We start from the raw sequence: 19,920 nt of genomic DNA on the forward strand, positions 1-19,920 counted from the left end.
GCTCTTTCTGCTACATCACATAATAAGAAATGGTTGCCAAATTTGCAGGTGATGACCCTCTCAAAGCCATACTGGTGAATAGTGGAGCCCACCTGAGCCCAACCAATCTTGCTATAAAGGAGGTAACATCCAGAAGTATACGCCTCATCTGGAACCCCCCTCTGATACCACCTAAAAAATATAGGGTGGTCTATTACCCCTCTAGGGGTGGGATTCCCAAAGAGGTAAGTAGTCCTGTCTTTGATATCTTAAACTTAGCTGGATCAACCAGGTGGGCACTAGCAATGGCACGTTCCTAATTGGCACTTCTCCTAAATCAGACAAGAACTTCTGGGACTGTACTGCTTGCCTCTGATTGAAGGCAAGCAGTATGAGTTGCTAGGAATGGGCAAATATGTCAGTTTTCTTTGCTTTCAGTTTCTCATCTTTCCAGTCTCATGTCCAGTCCTCCACATTTCCACATCAGTTAGTGATTTCAGGGGGTGTGGAATCCTGGCGAAAATTTGTTTGCGTGAATTTCATTTTTGCGTGAATTTCTTCTGCTGTGCCCATTTTTATATGGATTTTTTTTTTGCCAGATGTGCACATTTCCCCAATGCAATTTCCGCAAATATAATGCATTTTTGGTATGTGATTTTCACTAATATATGTATTCTTAACTTAGCATATGCATTTTTGTACATGTTACTTGACTGGAGAATTGTACTACAAAATTCAGAGTGACACAGTTTTCTGAGGAGTGCAGTGTTTTTGTGCTCCCATTGCTCTGTAAAGGGTGAACTTGGTAAGCTGGCCTTTAAATGTGAATAGAATTGGGTTTCTGAGACCTTTGGGTATAGGGCAGTACAGAAAAATAAATAAATAAATAAATAAATAAATATTATTATTATTATTATTATTATTATTATTCATCCTTATGAGCTGCTGAGGTTTGTATGCCAAACTAGGCTCTGGCAATATCAGTAGTGGGGACCACCCTATGATCCATTTGTGTACGCTATTTTCACTCATGTGCATATTTAGGCACATTCCCCTCTAACATATGCATTTTTGTAAACACTGGTTGGAGAAGTGCGCCACAAAATTCAGAGGCGTGTGAATTTCAGAGGGCAGTTACATTTTGGTTTATGTATTGATTTGAAATGTACAAATTAGGTAGTTTCTCATTAAATGCTAACAAAATCAGATTTTTTTGAAAATATTTTTTTTTATTTGGTTTTTCAGATAAAAATTTTACACATATCCAACATTCAACATAGAAACAAGATTCCAAAGAATCTCCTGGACTTCCCTCCTCCCCTTTGTGGGTCCTATTGTTAATCATTTCCTCCTGTATCTTTTATAATTAGCCAAATCTTTTGCCTCTCCGTTGTGTCCAAAATTCACCATTAAACTACAAGTGTTATTCCAAACCTACTAACGATGTTGACTGTTTACAGTGGTTTTTAAGATACATTTTCCTCATTCCTTATTAAACTTTTGGTCTTCCTCATTTGTGATTCTTCAGGTCATTTTTGCCATTTCGGCAATATCTAGGCAACACGAAGTCTCTGAAAATCTTTAAATGAAGCGAGGTACTGCAGTGACTACATTATTACATGAGCACTGTTCCACAGCATTTGATATTTTCATTTACATACATTCATTTGAAATAAGATGGGTTTATGAAGCAATTCTATATCCTCCCACCACGCTGACAAAGAATTCTACGAAACAGTAGTCAATATCTGAAATCACTGTTCAGCGCTGGACATTATATTTGCTGAATACACAAAGCTTCACAGCTTGTCTTTCATCGTACAAAGTCTGGTACCTCGCTTCATTTAAAGATTTTCAGAGACTTTGAGACTAAAGATTTCATTTTGTACTTATTATGGTTTGAAGGAATTCTATAAAGATTGTCTATTGTGTATGTACATGGTCATCGTGTTGCCTAGATATTGCTGACGTTCTCTTTGCAACACAGAGGTTTGTTTAATTTTTGCCATTTTGGCATAATCCATCGACTTGATCTGCCATTCTCCTCTGGTAGGGACTTCATCTTCTTTCAAACAAAAGCAGTTTCCTTCCTCATCCCTTAGACCATCCTCAGTGCAACTTCTCTGTATATTTTTAGGTTGTTTTAGATGGGGCAGCCTCGGCCGTGCAGCTCCTCAACTTGACATCCCACACAGAATATCTGGTTTCAGTGTTTCCTATTTATGAGAACGCGGTTGGAGATGGACTCAGAGGCATCACCTCAACATGTAAGCCAGGAATTGATTGACTGGTCTTCGGTTTAATTGTGTCCCAGGTGCTACTTTGATAGCCATGCCCTGTATACTAAGGTGACCAGATTTTTTTCAATGAATCCGGGGACACTTTTCAACCTCAGTGGATCTCATCAGGAGACTGATTTGTAAATCTGGGGACTGTCCTCAGGAAACGGGGACATCTGGTAACCTTACCTTATACCAGCCAGAAGGTCTTGCTCTGAGATCATGGCTCAGATGATCTTTCTCTTATCTTTGAACCAGACATTCATGGCTAATAAAAGACCTCTATCTGATAAAGAGAAGATTTAATTTAAAAATTGCTTAATATTCTTAGCCTTGAAATATTTTAAGCCTGTTATTTGCTCAACGGTTAATAGATATTTAATCTGCATAATTTGTAGACTGTGCAGATACCTGTGTTTATTTTCAGAGCAAAGTAGCATGCCGTTTTGCCTGGAAAATGTTCACATTTGGCAGCTGCTTTGGGTGAGGAAACGTACTTCCCTTTGATAATTTCTCTTTCAATGTCTCGGCCCCATAGTGCCTCTCTCTGCCCCTGGGTCCCTCAGAGCTTCTGAAATCAGCCACAACAGCATACGACTGAGCTGGGAGCCAGCAGATGGAGCTAGCCAGTATCTGGTTCTTTGCTCCTCAGCACCCAATGGAGCAGAAGATGTTACCAGAGAGGTAAAGGATATTGGTTTCTACTGTAATCACAATGGTGGTTTTTTTTTTTTTTTTTTGAGGGGGAGGCATTTAAATGCTCAGAGATAAGATGCATCCTCTATACAAAGTAAAGTGAGATTTTGATGTTGGGTTCACCCCTGAGTGGACAGGTGAGTTTTACTCAGGCTCCTGAATGCGAGTGCTGTTAGTGCCTGCCTAATACATTGGTACCTCAGGTTACATACGCTTCAGGTTACATACACTTCAGGTTACAGACTCTGCTAACCCAGAAATATCACCTCAGGTTAAGAACTTTGCTTCAGGATGAGAACAGAAATCGTGCTCCAGCGGTGCGGCAGCAGCAGGAGGCCCCATTAGCTAAAGTGGTATTTTGGGTTAAGAACAGTTTCAGGTTCAGAACGGACCTCCAGAACGAATTAAGTACTTAACCCGAGGTATAATAATAATAATAATAATAATAATAATAATAATAATAATTTATTTATTTATTTATACCCCGCCCATTGGGCTGGATTCCCCCAGCCACTCTGGGCAGCTTCTAGCAAAATATTTAAATACAATAATTCATCAAACATTAAAAACTTCCCTAAACAGGGCTGCCTTCAGATGTCTTCTAAAAGTCAGATAGTTGTTTATCTCTTTGACATCTGATGGGAGGGTATTCCATAGGGCGGGCACCACTACCGAGAAGGCCCTCTGCCTGGTTCCTTGTAACCTCACTTCTCGCAGGGAGGGAACCGCCAGAAGGCCCTCAGAGATGGACCTCAGACTGAACAATGGGGGTGGAGATGCTCCTTCAGGTATACTGGGCCAAGGCCATTTAGGGCTTTAAAAGTCAGCACCAACACTTTGAATTGTGCCCAGAAACATACTGGAAGCCAATGTAGGTCTTTCAGGACTGGTGTAATGTGGTCTCAGCGGCGGCTCCCAGTCACCAGTCTAGCTGCCGCATTCTGGATTAGTTGTATTTTCTGGGTCACCTTCAAAGGTAGCTCCACGTAGAGCGCATTGCAGTAGTCCAAGCGGGAGATAAGCAGAACATGCACCACTCTGGCGAGACAGTCTGTGGGCAGGTAGATGGAGCTGGTAGACAGCTGTCTTGAACACAGAATTGACCTGCGCCTCCATGGACAGCTGTGAGTCTAAAATGACTTCCAGGCTGCACACCTGGTCCTTCAGAGGCACAGTTACCCCATTCAGGACCAGGGTGTTCATTGGGAGCACATTCCAAAGGGGAGATGCCACCACACTGAAAGCCCTGGTCTTAGTGGGTATAAGACAAACCATGGGAGCATGCAGAACTCCTAGGAGTGTCTCTCCCAAGGATCAAAGTGACTGGGAGTGGTGTGTGCAATGCAACAGGGAAAGCTAGAATCTGATCCCCAAACTCCAGTTAGAAAACAACAACAACAAAAACCAACAAAAAGAGCATAGAGTCATAGAATGGGACCAGTTGGCTGGAGTGTGTTGCTCACAATGCCAAGGTTACATAGAATCACAGAATTGTAGAGTTGGAAAGGACCTTAAGGGTCATCTAGTCCAACCCCCTGCAAATGCAGGAATTTTTTGCCCAACGTGGGGGTTGAACCCATGACCCTGATATTAAGAGTCTTATGCTCTACCTACTGAGCTATCCAAGGTTATGGGTTTGATCCCCATATGGGGATCTGCATATTCCTGCATTGCAGGGGGCTGGACTCGATGATCCTCAAGGTCCCTTCCAAATCTACAGTTCTATGTTTCTATCATAGAATTGCGGGGCTAGAACCCACGACCTTGAGATTCAGAATCTCATGCTGCAGCGACTGAGCTACGTCACCAGCTACATGACACTCTTAAGCACAGGGCTGCATGTTCGAGCCACGTTGGGTGAAAGATTCCTGCATTGCAGCGGGTTGCACTAGATGACCCTTGTGGTCTTTCCAACCCTACAATTCTATGATTCTAACCCCCCAAAAAACTTTGGGAATCCACTGGCAGAAATCATGTGCGGTGCTTATGTACTTCTGCCAGATGGGCGGAAGGTGGCAGCAGACTCACTGTAATGAACATTAGGGAGCATTAAAATGCAGAAAGGAAAGAAAGGCTTTCGTCCATACTCCAGTTTGCAGACAGATGTGCCCAGGTAATCAGGGACCCTCCTGCACCCCTTGTTTAAGGGCTCACCTTTATTAACACTCCCAAACCCTCCTCTCCTCCTGTTTGTTCCGCACAGTGTGAAATGTTTTGCATCACAAAGGCAGGGAGCCTCTCTCTGGCCAGCTGTTCCCCTTTGCTGTGACTCTTTGTTCTTCTGTTGGGGCCTTGTTTGCTAGAGGCTGAGAACTTTCCCTGCTCCGATGAATGCTCCTGGGAGAGCTCTTCCGTATGTCTCACACTCGTCTCAGGTGCTTTGAAAAGCTTTTCCCTGCCCATTGCAAGGCTAAAATGCCTGCAAATATATTTCCGGTGCTTGCTAATGACCCACAACCCTTACGAGTGTCAGCGGGAAGCATTGTGAAGTTCATTGCAAAGTACAACGAATGCAGTCAATGGCTGGAAGTATCCTGGCACAAAGGATCAGTTGAATTCAGGTGTGGGAATGGCATGATAAATGCTCTCCCATTTAGAAGCTAAGGAGGTCAGGTTAGATTTTTTTGTTGGTTTGTTTTTGCTTTCACTTTTCTCCCCATCTGTGATCCCCAGCATCTGAAAATCAGGCAAACTGCCTTGACAATGGAGGTAAAAAATAGCCCTTGTGGCTAATAGCTAAAAAGGTAAAGGGACCCCTGATCATTAGGTCCAGTCGTGGCTGACTCTGGGGTTGCAGCGCTCATCTCGCTTTACTGGCCGAGGGAGCCGACGTTTGTCCCCAGACACTTTTTCTGGGTCATGTGGCCAGCATGACTAAGCCGCTTCTGGAGAACCAGAGCAGCGCACGGAAACGCCGTTTACCTTCCCACCGGAGCAGTACCTATTTATCTACTTGCACTTTGACGTGCTTTCGAACTGCTAGGTTGGCAGGAGCAGGGACCAAGCAACGGGAGCTCACCCCATCATGGGGATTCGAACCGCTGACCTTCTGATCGGCAAGATCGGTTTAACCCACAGCGCCACCCGCGTCCCTTTGGCTAATAGCTACCAGTAGCCAATTCTGTAGTTTAACTGTGTACCAGGTGAAGAGGTATTTTATTTTGCCTGTCCTGAATATTTTAATATTCAGTTCCTTTGCCTTTTTAAATGTGCCTGACAGTGGTGCTCAGTGCTGCAAATAGCTGCTAACAGTAAGCAATGTTGTCCCGTCCTCTGGTTGTCATGACAAAATGGCAATCAAAATGGACATCGGAGATTGTCAGGAGAAAATAGTCTTGTGCAAGGGGCATTTTTCTCCAGACTGCTTTAATTTCCAAACTTGATCAGCAAACACTTGGAATATACACGGGCTAAGCTTTTCTGTCATGCCTTGGTTGATTTAAGTTTCCTTAGCTTTTATTTCCCCCTGAACTGCTGCTGGTCTTTTTCTGTGTGCCCTGAAATTAAAATATAAGAGAGGGAACTACCGACAATTGTTTAAGAATATTTCAGTTCTTGTACTTACCCGAATGAATCCCTAGTTGAGGAAGCCCAGAGTCAATATTGTTTGATTTTATTAGTATTATCATTGTGTTGTTTTAACTATTACCTATGTTACATAAGTTGTGCTTTATTTTTTGTACAGAAAACCCAATGCAATTTATTTAAAAAACAAACAGGAAGGAAGGAAGGGAGGGAGGGAGGGAGGGAGGGAGGGAGGAGGGAAGGAAGGAGGTAGACAACAGTGAGGTCAGTGTGGTCAGCAAACACCAGCAGGAGTGCCAGATTGACTCCACCAGAGAGTTTGCACCACACTGACCTGTTGGACAACAGCGACCCACCGCCTCACCTGGTCAGCTGCTTCAGTCTTATTTGTTGGGGTTTAAAATCACCCACGACTCTCTTTGCACTTGTGCGCTCTATCCCTCTCTCTCTCTCTCTCTCTCTCTCTCTCTCTCTCTCCAGATTAAGGTAGAACAGCCTGACGTTCTTCTTGAGGGCTTGTCCCCCAACACTGAATATTCGCTGGCCGTTTACGCAATGTATGGAGAAGATGCTAGCGATCCGGCGAGTGTACAGGAAACCACTTGTAAGTCCCAGCTGTGTGATTTAATGTGGGCATGGCTAGGATAGGGTTCTCTGGAGCCCGGGGAGAAGTTCTGACTAAGACCCCATTCACACAATACATTTAAAGCACCGTGATGCCACTTCAAACAGCTGTGGTTCCCCCCAAAGAATTCTGGGAAGTGGCTTCACAATAAATCCTTATTCACAAGGGGACTCTGGAAATTGTAGCACTGTGAGGGAAATAGGGGGTCTTCTGACCACAGCTCCCATAATTCTCTGGGTGAAGCCATGTCTGTTCAAAGTGGCATAATAAACTAAATCTAGCAGTCCAACAGAGCAGCCACTGATCATCGTTTGGTAGTCCATATCTGGATCTGTAGGGAGAAGGAGCAAACTTTGTGGCACTTTAAAGAAAAAACCCTTAAGGAAAAGAGGAAAACTGTTAATATTGAAAGTGGATTAACAGACATGTTATGGGAAATGGGAATATTTTCTCCCAGGATTCTGAGAATGTCTAAGTCCTAGGAGATGTCCCTAGCCTCTCTAATGGTAAAGGGACCCCTGACCATTAGGTCCAGTCATGGCCGACTCTGGGGTTGCGGCGCTCATCTTGCTTTATTGGCCGAGGGAGCCGGGGTACAGCTTCTGGGTCATGTGGCCAGCATGACTAAGCTGCTTCTGGCGAACCAGAGCAGTGCACAGAAACGCCGTTTACCTTCCCGCCGGAAGAAAGGTACTTTCACTTTGACGTGCTTTCAAACTGCTAGGTTGGCAGGAGCTGGGACCGATCAACGGGAGCTCACCCTGTCGTGGGGATTCGAACCGCCGACCTTCTGATCGGCAAGTCCTAGGCTCTGTGGTTTAACCCACAGCAGCACCCACGTCCCTCTAGCCTCTCTAGTGAACAGGAATTTCCTGGTCTTTTGGGGAGAGATGTCATGAAATTAAACTGGGCTTCTGTCTCTAGTGCAGACATCCCATAAGTCCCCATGGTTATGTCTTGCAGTGGCCCTGAGCCCTCCACAGTTCTTGCATTTCTCCAACATCAGCCATGCCTCGGTCAGGGTCAATTGGGAGGCGGCTTCACATGCTGTGAAAAAGCACCGCGTAACGTACATCTCCAGCAGGGGGAGCAACACTGGAGAGGTGAGTAAGACTGTAAGAGCCACTATGCAGTATCCGAACAAGTTCTGTTGTTCTGCACCAACAACAGCTTGCTAGACATGTCGAAGGAGACAAAGAGACAATTATTCAGTGGTGCAGGCAATGCCTAAGACTTTCCTTACAGAGCAGAAGTTATTATATCATCTTTCAGACAGCGAGGACAATTAATGGTCTCTGCTGCTGGCGTCAAACAGTGAAACCCTACTAGATACACTCTGCAACCCTAACACTTTCTACATTTCAGGTGGACGTTCCTGGCAACGCTTCCTTTGCTGCGCTGAAGCCTCTCTCGTCGTTGACGCAGTATTTCGTCAGCGTGATTTCCGTTTATGATGAAGGGGACTCCTTCCCTGTAACGGCCAACGTCACCACATGTAAGCAAGGGTTGTTCAGCTTGGGGAAATGCAGCCCTTGGAAGTCCAGGTGGTCCACAAAGCTGCAGTTGGATAGTGAAGTTCTATATTATGTTGAACCACGTATTATGTTTCTGAGCACAATTCAAAGTTTTGGTGCTGCCCTTGAAAGCCCTAAACGGCCTCAATCCCGTATACCTGAAGGAGCATCTCCACCCCCATTGTTCTGCTCGGACACTGAGGTCCAGCACCGAGGGCCTTCTGGCAGTTCCCTCGCTGCGAGAAGCCAAGTTACAGGGAACCAGGCAGAGGGCCTTCTTGGTAGTGGCACCTGCCCTGTGGAACGCCCTCCCACCAGATGTCAAAGAGAAAAACAACTATCAGACATTTAGAAGACATCATCAGGCAGCCCTGTTTAGGGAAGTTTTTAATGTTGGATGTTTTATCGTGTTTTTAATATTCTTCTGGGAGCCGCCCTGAGTGGCTGGTGAAACCCAGCCAGATGGGCGGAGTAAAAATAATATATTGTTATTGTTATTGTTATTATTGGAAATTGGGCAGCTGGAACACCATCAGAGGTGTTGCATTCTTTGAGGTTGCTGGTAGGATGAAAATTGGCCATATTGACCACAGTCGATACCCCAGTGTTAACCACGGCCTTAAACCAAAGTGACCCAAAGATTCTCCAGCTGAAAATGTCTACCTTGCCACAGGCTTTTCTAAGCCTTTAAGGCAGGGATGTGAAACCTCTTTGTTCTTCTGGTGTTGCTAGAGGACATCTCCCATCAGCTTCACTCTCAAGCTCTGGGGAAGCAGTGCAGGCAGCGAGAGAGGCAGTGTCTCCAAGCCCTGAGAGGAAATATTTCCAGCATGTGGAGCAAGGCTTTGTTTACGTATTTGCTGAAGCACTAAGGATGTTGAGCGTCTTGCGAGAGGAAGGGCTGTAGCTCAGTGGCAGAATGCATACCTTGCAGGTTGCAGGTTCAATCCCCAGGGATTGATGGGAGAGATCCCCACCTGACACACTGCCAGCCAGTGTTGACAACACTGAGCTGGTTAGACAAATGGTAGATGTGATTTCATACATTCCTAATTGGAAGCTGAGGTCAAACCATCTTGGAAGACAATTAGAAGGTGAGGCTGGAAGCCCATTGCAGCAAAGGCTTTGGCACAGAAGAAAATCAAGAATAACAATTAGGTTGCCAGCAGGCCCTGCTGATAAGTTTTAACTTGTACAGCCGGAGACAAAAGCAGTAAAATAGATATATGCACTTCATTAGCATAATGTCATTTTGTACAGAAATTACTTGTCAAATACAAAGGTTTTTTAAAAAACACAACATATTTCAAGGTAGGTTTATACAATTCCATATAAACACCACTAAACTAAATGCTGACATTCACATGTTATAATAGTACATGCATACTAAGCCTAATAGAGAGATGTAAATATTTTCATTTAAATATTAACTTCAGAGCAAGAGCGAGTACATCTTCTGCTTCCCTTTCTTTCTATTTTAATGATGCAGATAATCTATTCCTTGTCCTGATTTTCTAAATTAAAAAAATCCTCTGCGATTCCATTTGGAAATCGGGAACAAGGCTTCTCTGGAACTTTGAGCACGGTTCAGCTTGTAAAATTCCTGAGTCTCCAGCACATCCATGAGAAACAATCTCTCTCTCCCCACCCCAACTTTCCTTTTTAATAATATATAATTATTTTCTCCTTGAATGCCCTTCCTGACTGAGTTTCTTGCAGTTGCAAATGCCGAATGGAACCTCTCTTCTCGCTCAAATGAAATAACAAGGCTTTAATTAATGATTGCAGAAATGTGACTTACCAGCCCTTCAGGATGGGCCTTTGTCGTTTGGGGTCTGGAGAAGGGAAAGATCTGATGCTTCAAGGCAGCTGCCCGGTTGCCGCTCGACTCCCTTGCCATCTGCTCTGCTAGCTTGGTGGCAAAATGGCTTGGGCTCCTTGTGGCTGGGACAGAATGGACAGAAGCTGAACTTCAGTTAGGATAGATACTTTATTACGGTCGGAGACCAGCTTATAAAACACACTTGGGGGTACAATCCCAGAAGGAAAACAAACATTTAAAACAATGTACAACAATAAATTTAAAATTTATAAATGCGATAAGCATATAGACGCTTAAAACTTTAAGATAAGCTACTGCAGAGAGATGACCCAGAGTCACCCATGGAATCGAGTTTGGGGATCCTCTTAACGAACTATAGTGGATGCTCGGGTTGCAAACGTGATCCATGTGGGATGCACATTCGCAACCTGCAGCGTTTGCAACCCGCAGCGGCACATCTGCGCGGGTTGCAATTCGGTGCTTCTGAGCATGCACAAAGTGCGATTTAGCGCTTCTGCGCATGCACGACCTCCACAACCCGGAAGTAACCTGTTCCGGTATACTTCCGGGTTTTGGAGCATCCATAACCTGAAAAAACGCAACCTGAAGCATCTGTAACCCGAGGTATAACTGTAGTTTGTGCCGGGGGATGGTCTGCGCCTACAGATCTGTACACAGAAGCTGGTGACCATCCGGGTCTTCTTATGATCTTTGCCTAACAGGAAAAGGTCAAATTTTTGCTTTTCCAGGAGGTCAGCAAGCCTCACCAGCAGGGGATCAATGGTCTCACTACGTGCATCTTCATAAAAGGGACATCTAAAGAACAAGTGTTCTGGGCTTCCTATCTCCCCCAATGAACAGGCACAAAGTCTCTGAGCATATGGGACTTTTTAAAAGGATCCTTCCAGGACCGGCGAGCACAGAGCCGAGCTTCTGAACTTCACTTTGTTCCTTCCCTCAGTAAAGGTGCCCCCACCAAGCCACCTGAAAGTCACCGAGCTCTCGCAAGGGGAGGTCCAGCTCGAATGGGAAGCATCTGCAGCGTCTGACGTGGTTGTCTACCAGATCAAATGGAACGTGATTGGGGAAAAGAGGGCACAGGAGGTATGTCGCTGCTCTGGGGAAGGCGGAGTAAGTTGAATCAGGCTAAGTCAGTTGGTAGAACGTGAGACTCTTAATCTCAGGGTTGGGGGTTGAGCCTCACATTGGGCAAAAGATTCCACCTGGTTGGAATAGATGACCCGACTAAGCATCAGGAAGAACTTTCTGACAGTAAGAGCTGTTAGACGGTGGGTGGAATGGTCTTCCTCAGGAGGTGGTAGACTCCCCTTCCTTGGAGGTTTTTAAGCAGAGCTTGGATGGCAATTTCTCATGGATGCTTTTGCTGAGATTCCTGCATTGGACTCTGCAGGGGGTTCCAACTCTCCAATTCTATGATTCTAAGTATCTTTGCAGGCTACCATTTGGTAACAATGGCCTACCCAAAAGGGTGGCCTTTGCAAGTGTGTTGAATATATGTATATGTCAGATGGGGAGACTCTGATTTTGATAGGCAAAGTAGCCCTGTGAGAATAGGTGTATAGATCTCCCCTTTCTAAATTGACCCACCTGGATGCTATTAGGAAAAGGAAACAGAGCCTAGGACTTGCCGATCAGAAGATCGGTTCGAATCCCCATGACGGGGTGAGCTCCCATTGCTCAGTCCCTGCTCCTGCCAACCTAGCAGTTCAAAAGCACGTCAAAGTGCAAGTAGATAAATAGGTACCACTCTGGCGGGAAGGTAAATGGTGTTTCCGTGCCCTGCTCTGGTTCGCCAAAAGCGGCTTAGTCATGCTGGCCACATGACCCAGAAGCTGTACGCCGGCTCCCTCAGCCAATAAAGCGAGATGAGCATTGCAACCCCAGAGTCAGCCACCACTGGACCTAATGGTCAGGGGTCCCTTTAGCTTTACCTTTACAGGTACTATATCCTACCCCCTCCCACTGCGGGGCCAACAGCATTGCCAAGGGGGCAATTGAGATCTGGATGATGCCATAGGGGAAAGGGTTAAACACCCCCTAACTCAGCACTGGCAGTCTCACCCAACTTTGAAGCTTCTTGCAAAAGGTTTTTAAGTGGTCAGAAGATCCCATCAGGAAAGGGCTCTTTTGCACCACTTGTGATGGTTCGACTCCCAGAAGGCATTATGCACCCACAGCCTCCTCTTCATAAAAACATCGGCCAACTATGCAGATGCCTAGAATTCAGTTTGCCTTTGTTCTTCGCTCCCATAGCTGTCTGTTGCTGGAAATTTGGCGTCTTCTATTCTTCCTGGCCTGAAAAAGAACACCGAGTACCAGATCTCAATATGGGCGTATTACAGAGATGGGGCTCGGAGCGATACCATCTCTGTCCGGCACAAGATCAGTAAGTGAGCAGGAACAAGCAGTCTCTGTAATCTCGGGAGCTGGGACCTGATGGTGCTGGATAGTGTATAACTAAGCCATGAATGTGCCATTCAAGTGGAAAACCATGATAATCGTGAGTCAGGTGCTGCAGCAGAAAGCCTGGGGGCTGAGGGGGACTGGCTCTCTCGCAGCCTGTGTCTATGGCGACTTGAAGCAGTGGCTGGAAAACTGTCTCTGAGTCGCCGTGACTGTAACCATGGAGGGAAGTGCTAACATGCTGGGCATGGAAACAGAACTGTCAGCCGCTAACTCACATACGCAAACATTTTGAGGGTGCTTCCAGGCAACCTGTTTATTGAGGGTTCATCTCGATTGGTTTGCAGGCAGTGTCATTGGCAATTTAACCGGCATTCATTATGATCTGCTTTGTGAGGAGGTGTTGCGTCAAAGCCAGGGTTATCTCACACTTCCCAGTGCATCCCTCCTCCTCTCTTTCCTTATTGCAAAAAGTTCTTTTGGGAGAAGTTGGTTTGTCTCGCAAGAGCTGCCAAGCAACTGTGATTGTGCAACCCTAATTTGCTAGTTGGGACGTGGGTGGCGCTGTGGTCTAAAACACAGAGCTTAGGGTTTGCCGATCAGTAGGTCGGCGGTTCGAATCCCCGCAATGGGGTGAGCTCCCATTGCGCTGTCCCAGCTCCTGTCAACCTAGCAGTTCGAAAGCACATCAAAGTGCAAGTAGATAAATAGGTACCGCTCCGGCGGGTAGGTAAACGGCGTTTCCGTGCCCTGCTCTGGTTCGCCAGAAGTGGCTTAGTCATGCTGGCCACATGACCTGGAAGCTGTACGCTGGCTTCCTCGGCCAGTAAAGTGAGATGAGCGCTGCAACCCCAGAGTCGTCTGCGACTGGACCTAACAGTCAGGGGTCCCTTTACCTTTAATTTGCTAGTTGACAATTGAATCACGTCTGAAAATGGCATCACAATTTACAGCTGCTTCTGTGAAGCTGCACCAAGTCTGGAGTAACTATTTCTCTGGGAAACGGTTGCCCCAGATCTTATTTATGCTGTTGGAACAGCCAGGGTTGATTACTGCAAAGTGTTGATATGTGGCGCTACCCTTGAAGACTGTGTGAAAATTGCAGTTAGTTCAGAATGCAGCTGTACTCAGTGGGAGCAGGTGTTGGGATTTTGCTACACCAGGGCTTAAAGAGCATTGCTGTTTGCTTGTCCATTTCTGATCATAATGAAAGGTTTCAGTGGAGATTTCTTTTTCTGAAACCCCTACACTAGCTTTCCCCAACCTAGATCGCAACCTGGAGTATATGAGGCTTCCAGTATGTTTTCCCCTGGTGACCTAAGTGGTCAGGCATGTCTGTGCAAGGGAACTTGGTCTTTCACATAATCTGTTCCTGAGTCATTCAGGACTTTATTTTCCAGGAACAAGACCTTGAACACGGCCTGGTAGCTATTTGGCAGCTGGTGAGCAACTGGCAGAATTAGTAAATATGAGAATGGAATAGGAGAAGGGGCTGGGGTGAGGGCTTGTGCCATTTATTTCAGATTAATGAAATGATAGTACAAGTGTAGAATCATTTACTGGCAGTTCAAGGGTAAAAAAGAGAGAGAGAGAGAGAGAGGGAGGGATACAATTTAATACATTTTCTTTGAGCTACTGAAGTCACACAGAACAGAGGGGTAATTGTGTTACAGCAACCCCAAAAGGAGCCTTTAAAAAATAATTTATTTTATTATCGTTATGCAAAATATACAAAACATACAAAATGCATTGCGTACAGTTCATGCACATTTCTCAATCCAATGAAAGCACGATAACAGAGAAAAAAATGCAGATGGTTGTACATTTGTTGTTCCAAAATGCCGCAGGACAAAATCCACTTTCTCCTGAAACCATCAGCATTTGTCTCCCCTTGATTTCTCAGACATGCCAAATCTTCAGATACCAATTTTTGGGCAAGGGCTGTAGCTCAGTGGCAGAGCATCTGCTCTGCATGCAGAAAATCGTGGGTTCAGTCCTAGCACCTCAGAGTTGGACTAGAAATGTACTGAGTGTACTGAGCTAGGTGGACCAATGGCCCGACTTGGCATCAGGTAGCTGCCTATTCATACTTGTAAACCATTTAGCAGCCATTCTGGCATCTAACGTGGTGCCTTCCAGAGTTGGACTCCAGCTCCCATCATCCCTGACCATGCTGACTTGGGGCTGATGGGAATTGGAGTCCCACATTTGCAACTAGGGTTGCCAGATCTCCAGGTCTGACCTGAAGTCCAGGTTTGCCTGGCCAGGTGGCAGGTGAGGGGATTGAAGTTCCAGGTGGGCGAGAGTGCCTTTAATTTAAAATAAATGAATAAAAGAAGACTGTGTACATGTAGCTTGCAATCTTCAGCCTGGCAGGCGCTAGCTGCAAAATATACCCTGGCTGTCAGGAGTTCAGCCTACACTTGAGTAGGACTCTGGCAGAGAAACATGCTTGATTGGCATGTTCCCTCCCTCCTGGCCAATTGTTTGAGAGCTTCATAAGCTTTCTTCAGCCCGAACATCACAGCGACCAATGCCAATCAACACTGGCACACTTAGGGATCCACAGAGTTTGCGCACCTTGCGTGACAGACCTCAGCAGCTCAGCATTTTGGCTAATCTACTTTATTTACATATAAACACACACGGAGCACTGCAACATGGCTCCCCCTCTCTCTAGCATCAGACAGCAAAGAGATAAAAAGAACAAAGGACAATAGTCCCACTTCACGGAACACAGTAACACAAACATCCTGTCTCCGTCACTTCCCACTCTGTGGAGTCAAAACATACACCGTCATATGAAAGATAAAAATCTCATGACTGCAATCATAGATCAGGAATTCTGCACTCCTCTGTTCCCCTCTCCCAATTAACCTCCATCGCCAAGAACCTCCTCTCATGAAATCACCAGCTGTCACCCCTAACTCTCAGGTTTGGGCCCTGAAATCTCAGGCTCTGGGATACTCCTGAACCTAGCAACCTAATCACTATCCCTACCTTAGATCATGCAGCCATTAAATCTGCTTGCTCGCCACTTGCTGCAAGGCTCAGTGTTGCATTTGCAGTGACAGATTAGTCTTTGGACAGAGGCGACTTCTTGTTTACAATGATGCAGCAGTCTTTCAAGGCAGGGGAGCACACACACACACACACACACACACACACACCTATCTGGAGTGCTGAATCACCCTTCACAAGCAGCACTCTCAGAAATGAAAGAGAAGTTGCCAGCCAGACCATGTGTCAAGGTAGAGACTGCTCCTTGCTTGGTACAAAAGGATGAGAGGTTAGAAAGGGTCCTCCCTGAAAGTCCCCCCTTAATTAATACTTCCTGACTAATGGCTTTGCTGGCAGTGAGCAGAACACCATTTACTTAATAGCCACCCTCTATTTCTCTCATTTAGCCAGGTTTTTTTTACATTTTGGGGAGTTAGCTGAGACTCAGATTACCAGCTATCCTGGCACCAGCACCCTTTGCTTTGAGTCATATTTACTGATCTAGATTCTGCTTTTCGGCTCCAGTTCTCAAAATGGATCACGACAGGCAAAAATAGTATCTTTTTAATACATATTAAAGAAGAATTAACTTTGCCCGGAATCTTCAGAATAGCATAATTCAGGAGGAAACACTCAAGTGAATCATCTCTGCCAATCACTAGCAAGGCCAAAGGGTTTTCTGTAGAACAAAGTGTTCAGAGCACTCCAGAAGGGCCAAGTATATCAGATGGGAGGGAAATCTCAGCAAGCTCTATTACCGGTAGGTTATTTCTGATTAGGACGGCTGCTCGCGCACTGCCAGAACAAGAGGAAACGCACCATTGAAGAAGCGGACAAAAGGAGACACCGATTTGCATGAAATTTGCACATTTTAATTAGGTGCGCCGCAGAATTCTGTCAGAAGTAGGAGTGGAAATTGCTGGTGTTGTCCCATGTCCAGAATGAAAATCAGCCCAGTGAATATGATCGAGAGCAGAGCAGATTTGGGGGAGGTGTGGTGTGGTTCGTTTAGTCGTTTAGTCGTGTCCGACTCTTCGTGACCCCATGGACCAGAGCACGCCAGGCACTCCTGTCTTCCACTGCCTCCCGCAGTTTGGTCAGACTCATGTTTGTAGCTTCGAGAACACTGTCCAACCATCTCGTCCTCTGTTGTCCCCTTCTCCTTGTGCCCTCCTTCTTTCCCAACATCAGGGTCTTTTCCAGGGAGTCTTCTCTTCTCATGAGGTGGCCAAAGTATTGGAGCCTCAGTTTCATGATCTGTCCTTCCAGTGAGCACTCAGGGCTGATTTCCTTAAGAATGGAGAGGTTTGATCTTTTTGCAGTCCATGGGACTCTCAAGAGTCTCCTCCAGCAGCATAATTCAAAAGCATCAATTCTTCGGTGAAAATTTCACTATGCAAGGATAAATCCTTGTGCTAACTAAACAAGCATTTCTCTCAAGCTCCTACAAGAAGTTTTCTGCGCTGCTAACTCACTTCCCAACTGCTATGAAAATATTCCTAAAGAATCTTTTAGTTGAGCAGCCTGCTTCTGTTAAATGAGAACTTTCAACAAAAGATTCTTTGCTTCTCTGAACTAAGTTTCTCATTCTCCCCCACCCCCTGCCAGGCCCTAAAAGAGGTTTTTTCCCCCTTTTTCTTTCCAAAAGCTCTAAGCATCTTGGGATATTCTATACATTTCTGTTTTGCACCCATTGTTCAATTTACTTTTCCTCGACCTTATAATTTCGGGCTCTCCCTAAGGTTCTGGGTTGTGTCCTTTTGAAAAGGATAGTTTTTTTTTAAAAAAAGGAAAGGAAAGGGAAATGTGATATCAACTTCAGTTTGCGAGGCACTTGAAAACAGGCGAAGAGATTCTCTCAAGAATTGGTGAACTTCAAAGGTCACCGTTGAAGTATTCCAGGAGTTGTAAGCTCAGCAGGAGACAAGGCATTGCAGGCTTCCCCTCCCCTGGTTGTCCCAGGAGAAAACATTTCTCACTGAAGTTTCTGAATAAAAGTGAGGGTTGTCCAAAGCCTTGCTTTCTGATGTGGAACAGAATAGCTGCTCTTCGAGTCTGAAGCTAAATTCGTTGCAGGGGGCTGTGGAAGAGAAAGGATGAATCCTTGGCAACGGATAAGGCATTTTATTTATGTAACAATATTAACATGACGCTTACTTGACTGAAGATCGCTTAATGGTTTACAAAGGGCAATCCGAAATATGCATTAAAAAAATAATAATCCCACATGCTTTGGAGATGGGGGAGGGGGGAGCCAGGACTGTTTAAAGTGGTAAGATAATGATTTTAATGTATGGTGCAGTTGAGGGTCTTAGCATCAGTTTTAAAGTTTCGTTTATGATAATTAAGCAGAAATGTTGACCTTCTGAGCAGAAAGATGGGATATGAATACATTAAAACTAGCAAGCAAATAAATAAATTATCAAGGTGTGGGAGGATATATCCTGGGTGCACTTCTTGGTATTGTCAATTATTCATTGACTAGCGAAAAATAATGCCCAGAATATATGTGTCTGTGTGTTTCGTGTGTGCAGAAAGGCCTAAATACTGCAGAGACCTTGCTCTGTGCATGTGTGTTGTAAAGTATTTCTGTGTAAGGCACATTAACCTCCATAGGGTTTCTATCAGAGGTGGAGAAACACGCTTTGCCCCCTCTCCCCCGACCCGGATCTTCAGGTAGGGTGGGAAAAGATCTCTTTGGAAACCAAGGAGGGCTGCTGCCAACCAGTGTGTTCTTCATCCTTGAGTCCCCTGATAGGACTACAACTCCCATCATCCTTAGACCAGTGGTTACCAACGATGGGAGTGGTAGTCTAACTATCTCTGGGTACACAAGGGTGAAGAAGGCTGGTGCAGACCATTCCATCTAGGGAAAGGTAGATGGATTCAATGGTCTGCTTCCTGTGTTTCTAGGTTGTGAGTGAATGGCAGAAGTGAATGGCAGTCTTCTGTTATATGGGAGAAAGTAAAGGGATATATTTGGGAGTGACCTGGGTGGACCTGAACTAAGGATGGATGGATCTGTCAATTCCGGTCTCTCTATTTTTTCTAGACATAAGTTCAGTTCTCCACATTTCTGCATTGCTTAGCTTTTTAAAAAACAACAACACAGAACTCCATGAGCATTTTACTGCACATCTCTCCTAATATACCCACTTTTGTATGCAGTCTTTCCTAATATGCATTTTCCTTTGCAAGCAATTCCCTCTAATGCAACACATTTCAACACACATTTTCTTGTAACAGATGCATTTTACACACATAGCTCAATTTGAGAACCACACTGCAAAAATTCTGGGCAGTGTGAATTTCAAGGGGATTGTCCCCACTTGCATGAAAAGTTCAAATTCAGTAGTTTTGTTTTAAAATCAGAACCTGAATCTGTCCCCCAGATTGCCTCTTATTTGCTTTGTCCCACAACGTTCAGAGCAATCCGTTGAACTAGCCTTCCATCTGTCTAGCTCTGACCTTATTCTGTATCTCACAACAATGAATATTTCTCTCTCTCTCTCTTTTAAAAAAACCTACAGTACTAGATAGAACAATATAATCCCCGTACTCAAAAACCTATCAGTGCATTTTGAACACATCTTAATAATATTGAAAGATCCCGTTGCCTGGCTACAAAGTACCTGTAAGGTGGATGGAAGATTGAAGAACAGGAAGGATGATAATCACCCATAAACGTTCTCAAACCATATCTTCTCTCTTTTATTGCTCACCACACTGTCTACTTCACTTGAGGACTTGTGGTTCTTCTGTCTGGCTCGCAAATTTGGATGCTGTGTTTTGCCAGTGAATCCAAGGGAGAAAGTTGCTTAGCCCCTCTTGAAAAGAGAAGGCAGGAGAGGGAGGGTTTGTTTGCTTTTTTAATCAAGGAAGATTTAAGACGGCTGGCACAGATGGCACCCCTTGTGCCAGAGAACATTTGTTCCCTTCTGGGCAGCCTCAAACCCCTGACCTTTCTTTCCACCTGTCAAAACCATGTTGTCAAGATTCTGCAGGGCCTGCGGGACCTTTCAGAGCAAATCCCTCCTCCAAGAGCTCCGCTTACTT

General features: G+C 45.1%; 1 protein-coding gene across 1 annotated transcript in view; it reads left to right on the forward strand.

Annotated features, from left to right (window-relative positions):
• The window catches only part of COL20A1 (collagen type XX alpha 1 chain), a 117,651-nt gene that overhangs the window by 14,373 nt on the left and 83,358 nt on the right, over nt 1-19,920 (forward strand). The window contains exons 9-16 of the mRNA XM_053391720.1: nt 49-224; nt 2,117-2,246; nt 2,797-2,942; nt 6,960-7,083; nt 8,068-8,207; nt 8,470-8,599; nt 11,402-11,544; nt 12,715-12,847. Coding sequence (XP_053247695.1) covers nt 49-224; nt 2,117-2,246; nt 2,797-2,942; nt 6,960-7,083; nt 8,068-8,207; nt 8,470-8,599; nt 11,402-11,544; nt 12,715-12,847 — 1,122 coding nt within the window. The remainder of the gene's footprint in view (nt 1-48; nt 225-2,116; nt 2,247-2,796; nt 2,943-6,959; nt 7,084-8,067; nt 8,208-8,469; nt 8,600-11,401; nt 11,545-12,714; nt 12,848-19,920) is intronic.

Source organism: Podarcis raffonei, chromosome 6, assembly GCF_027172205.1.
Source record: "Podarcis raffonei isolate rPodRaf1 chromosome 6, rPodRaf1.pri, whole genome shotgun sequence".
In the NCBI taxonomy this organism is placed as follows: domain Eukaryota; kingdom Metazoa; phylum Chordata; class Lepidosauria; order Squamata; family Lacertidae; genus Podarcis; species Podarcis raffonei.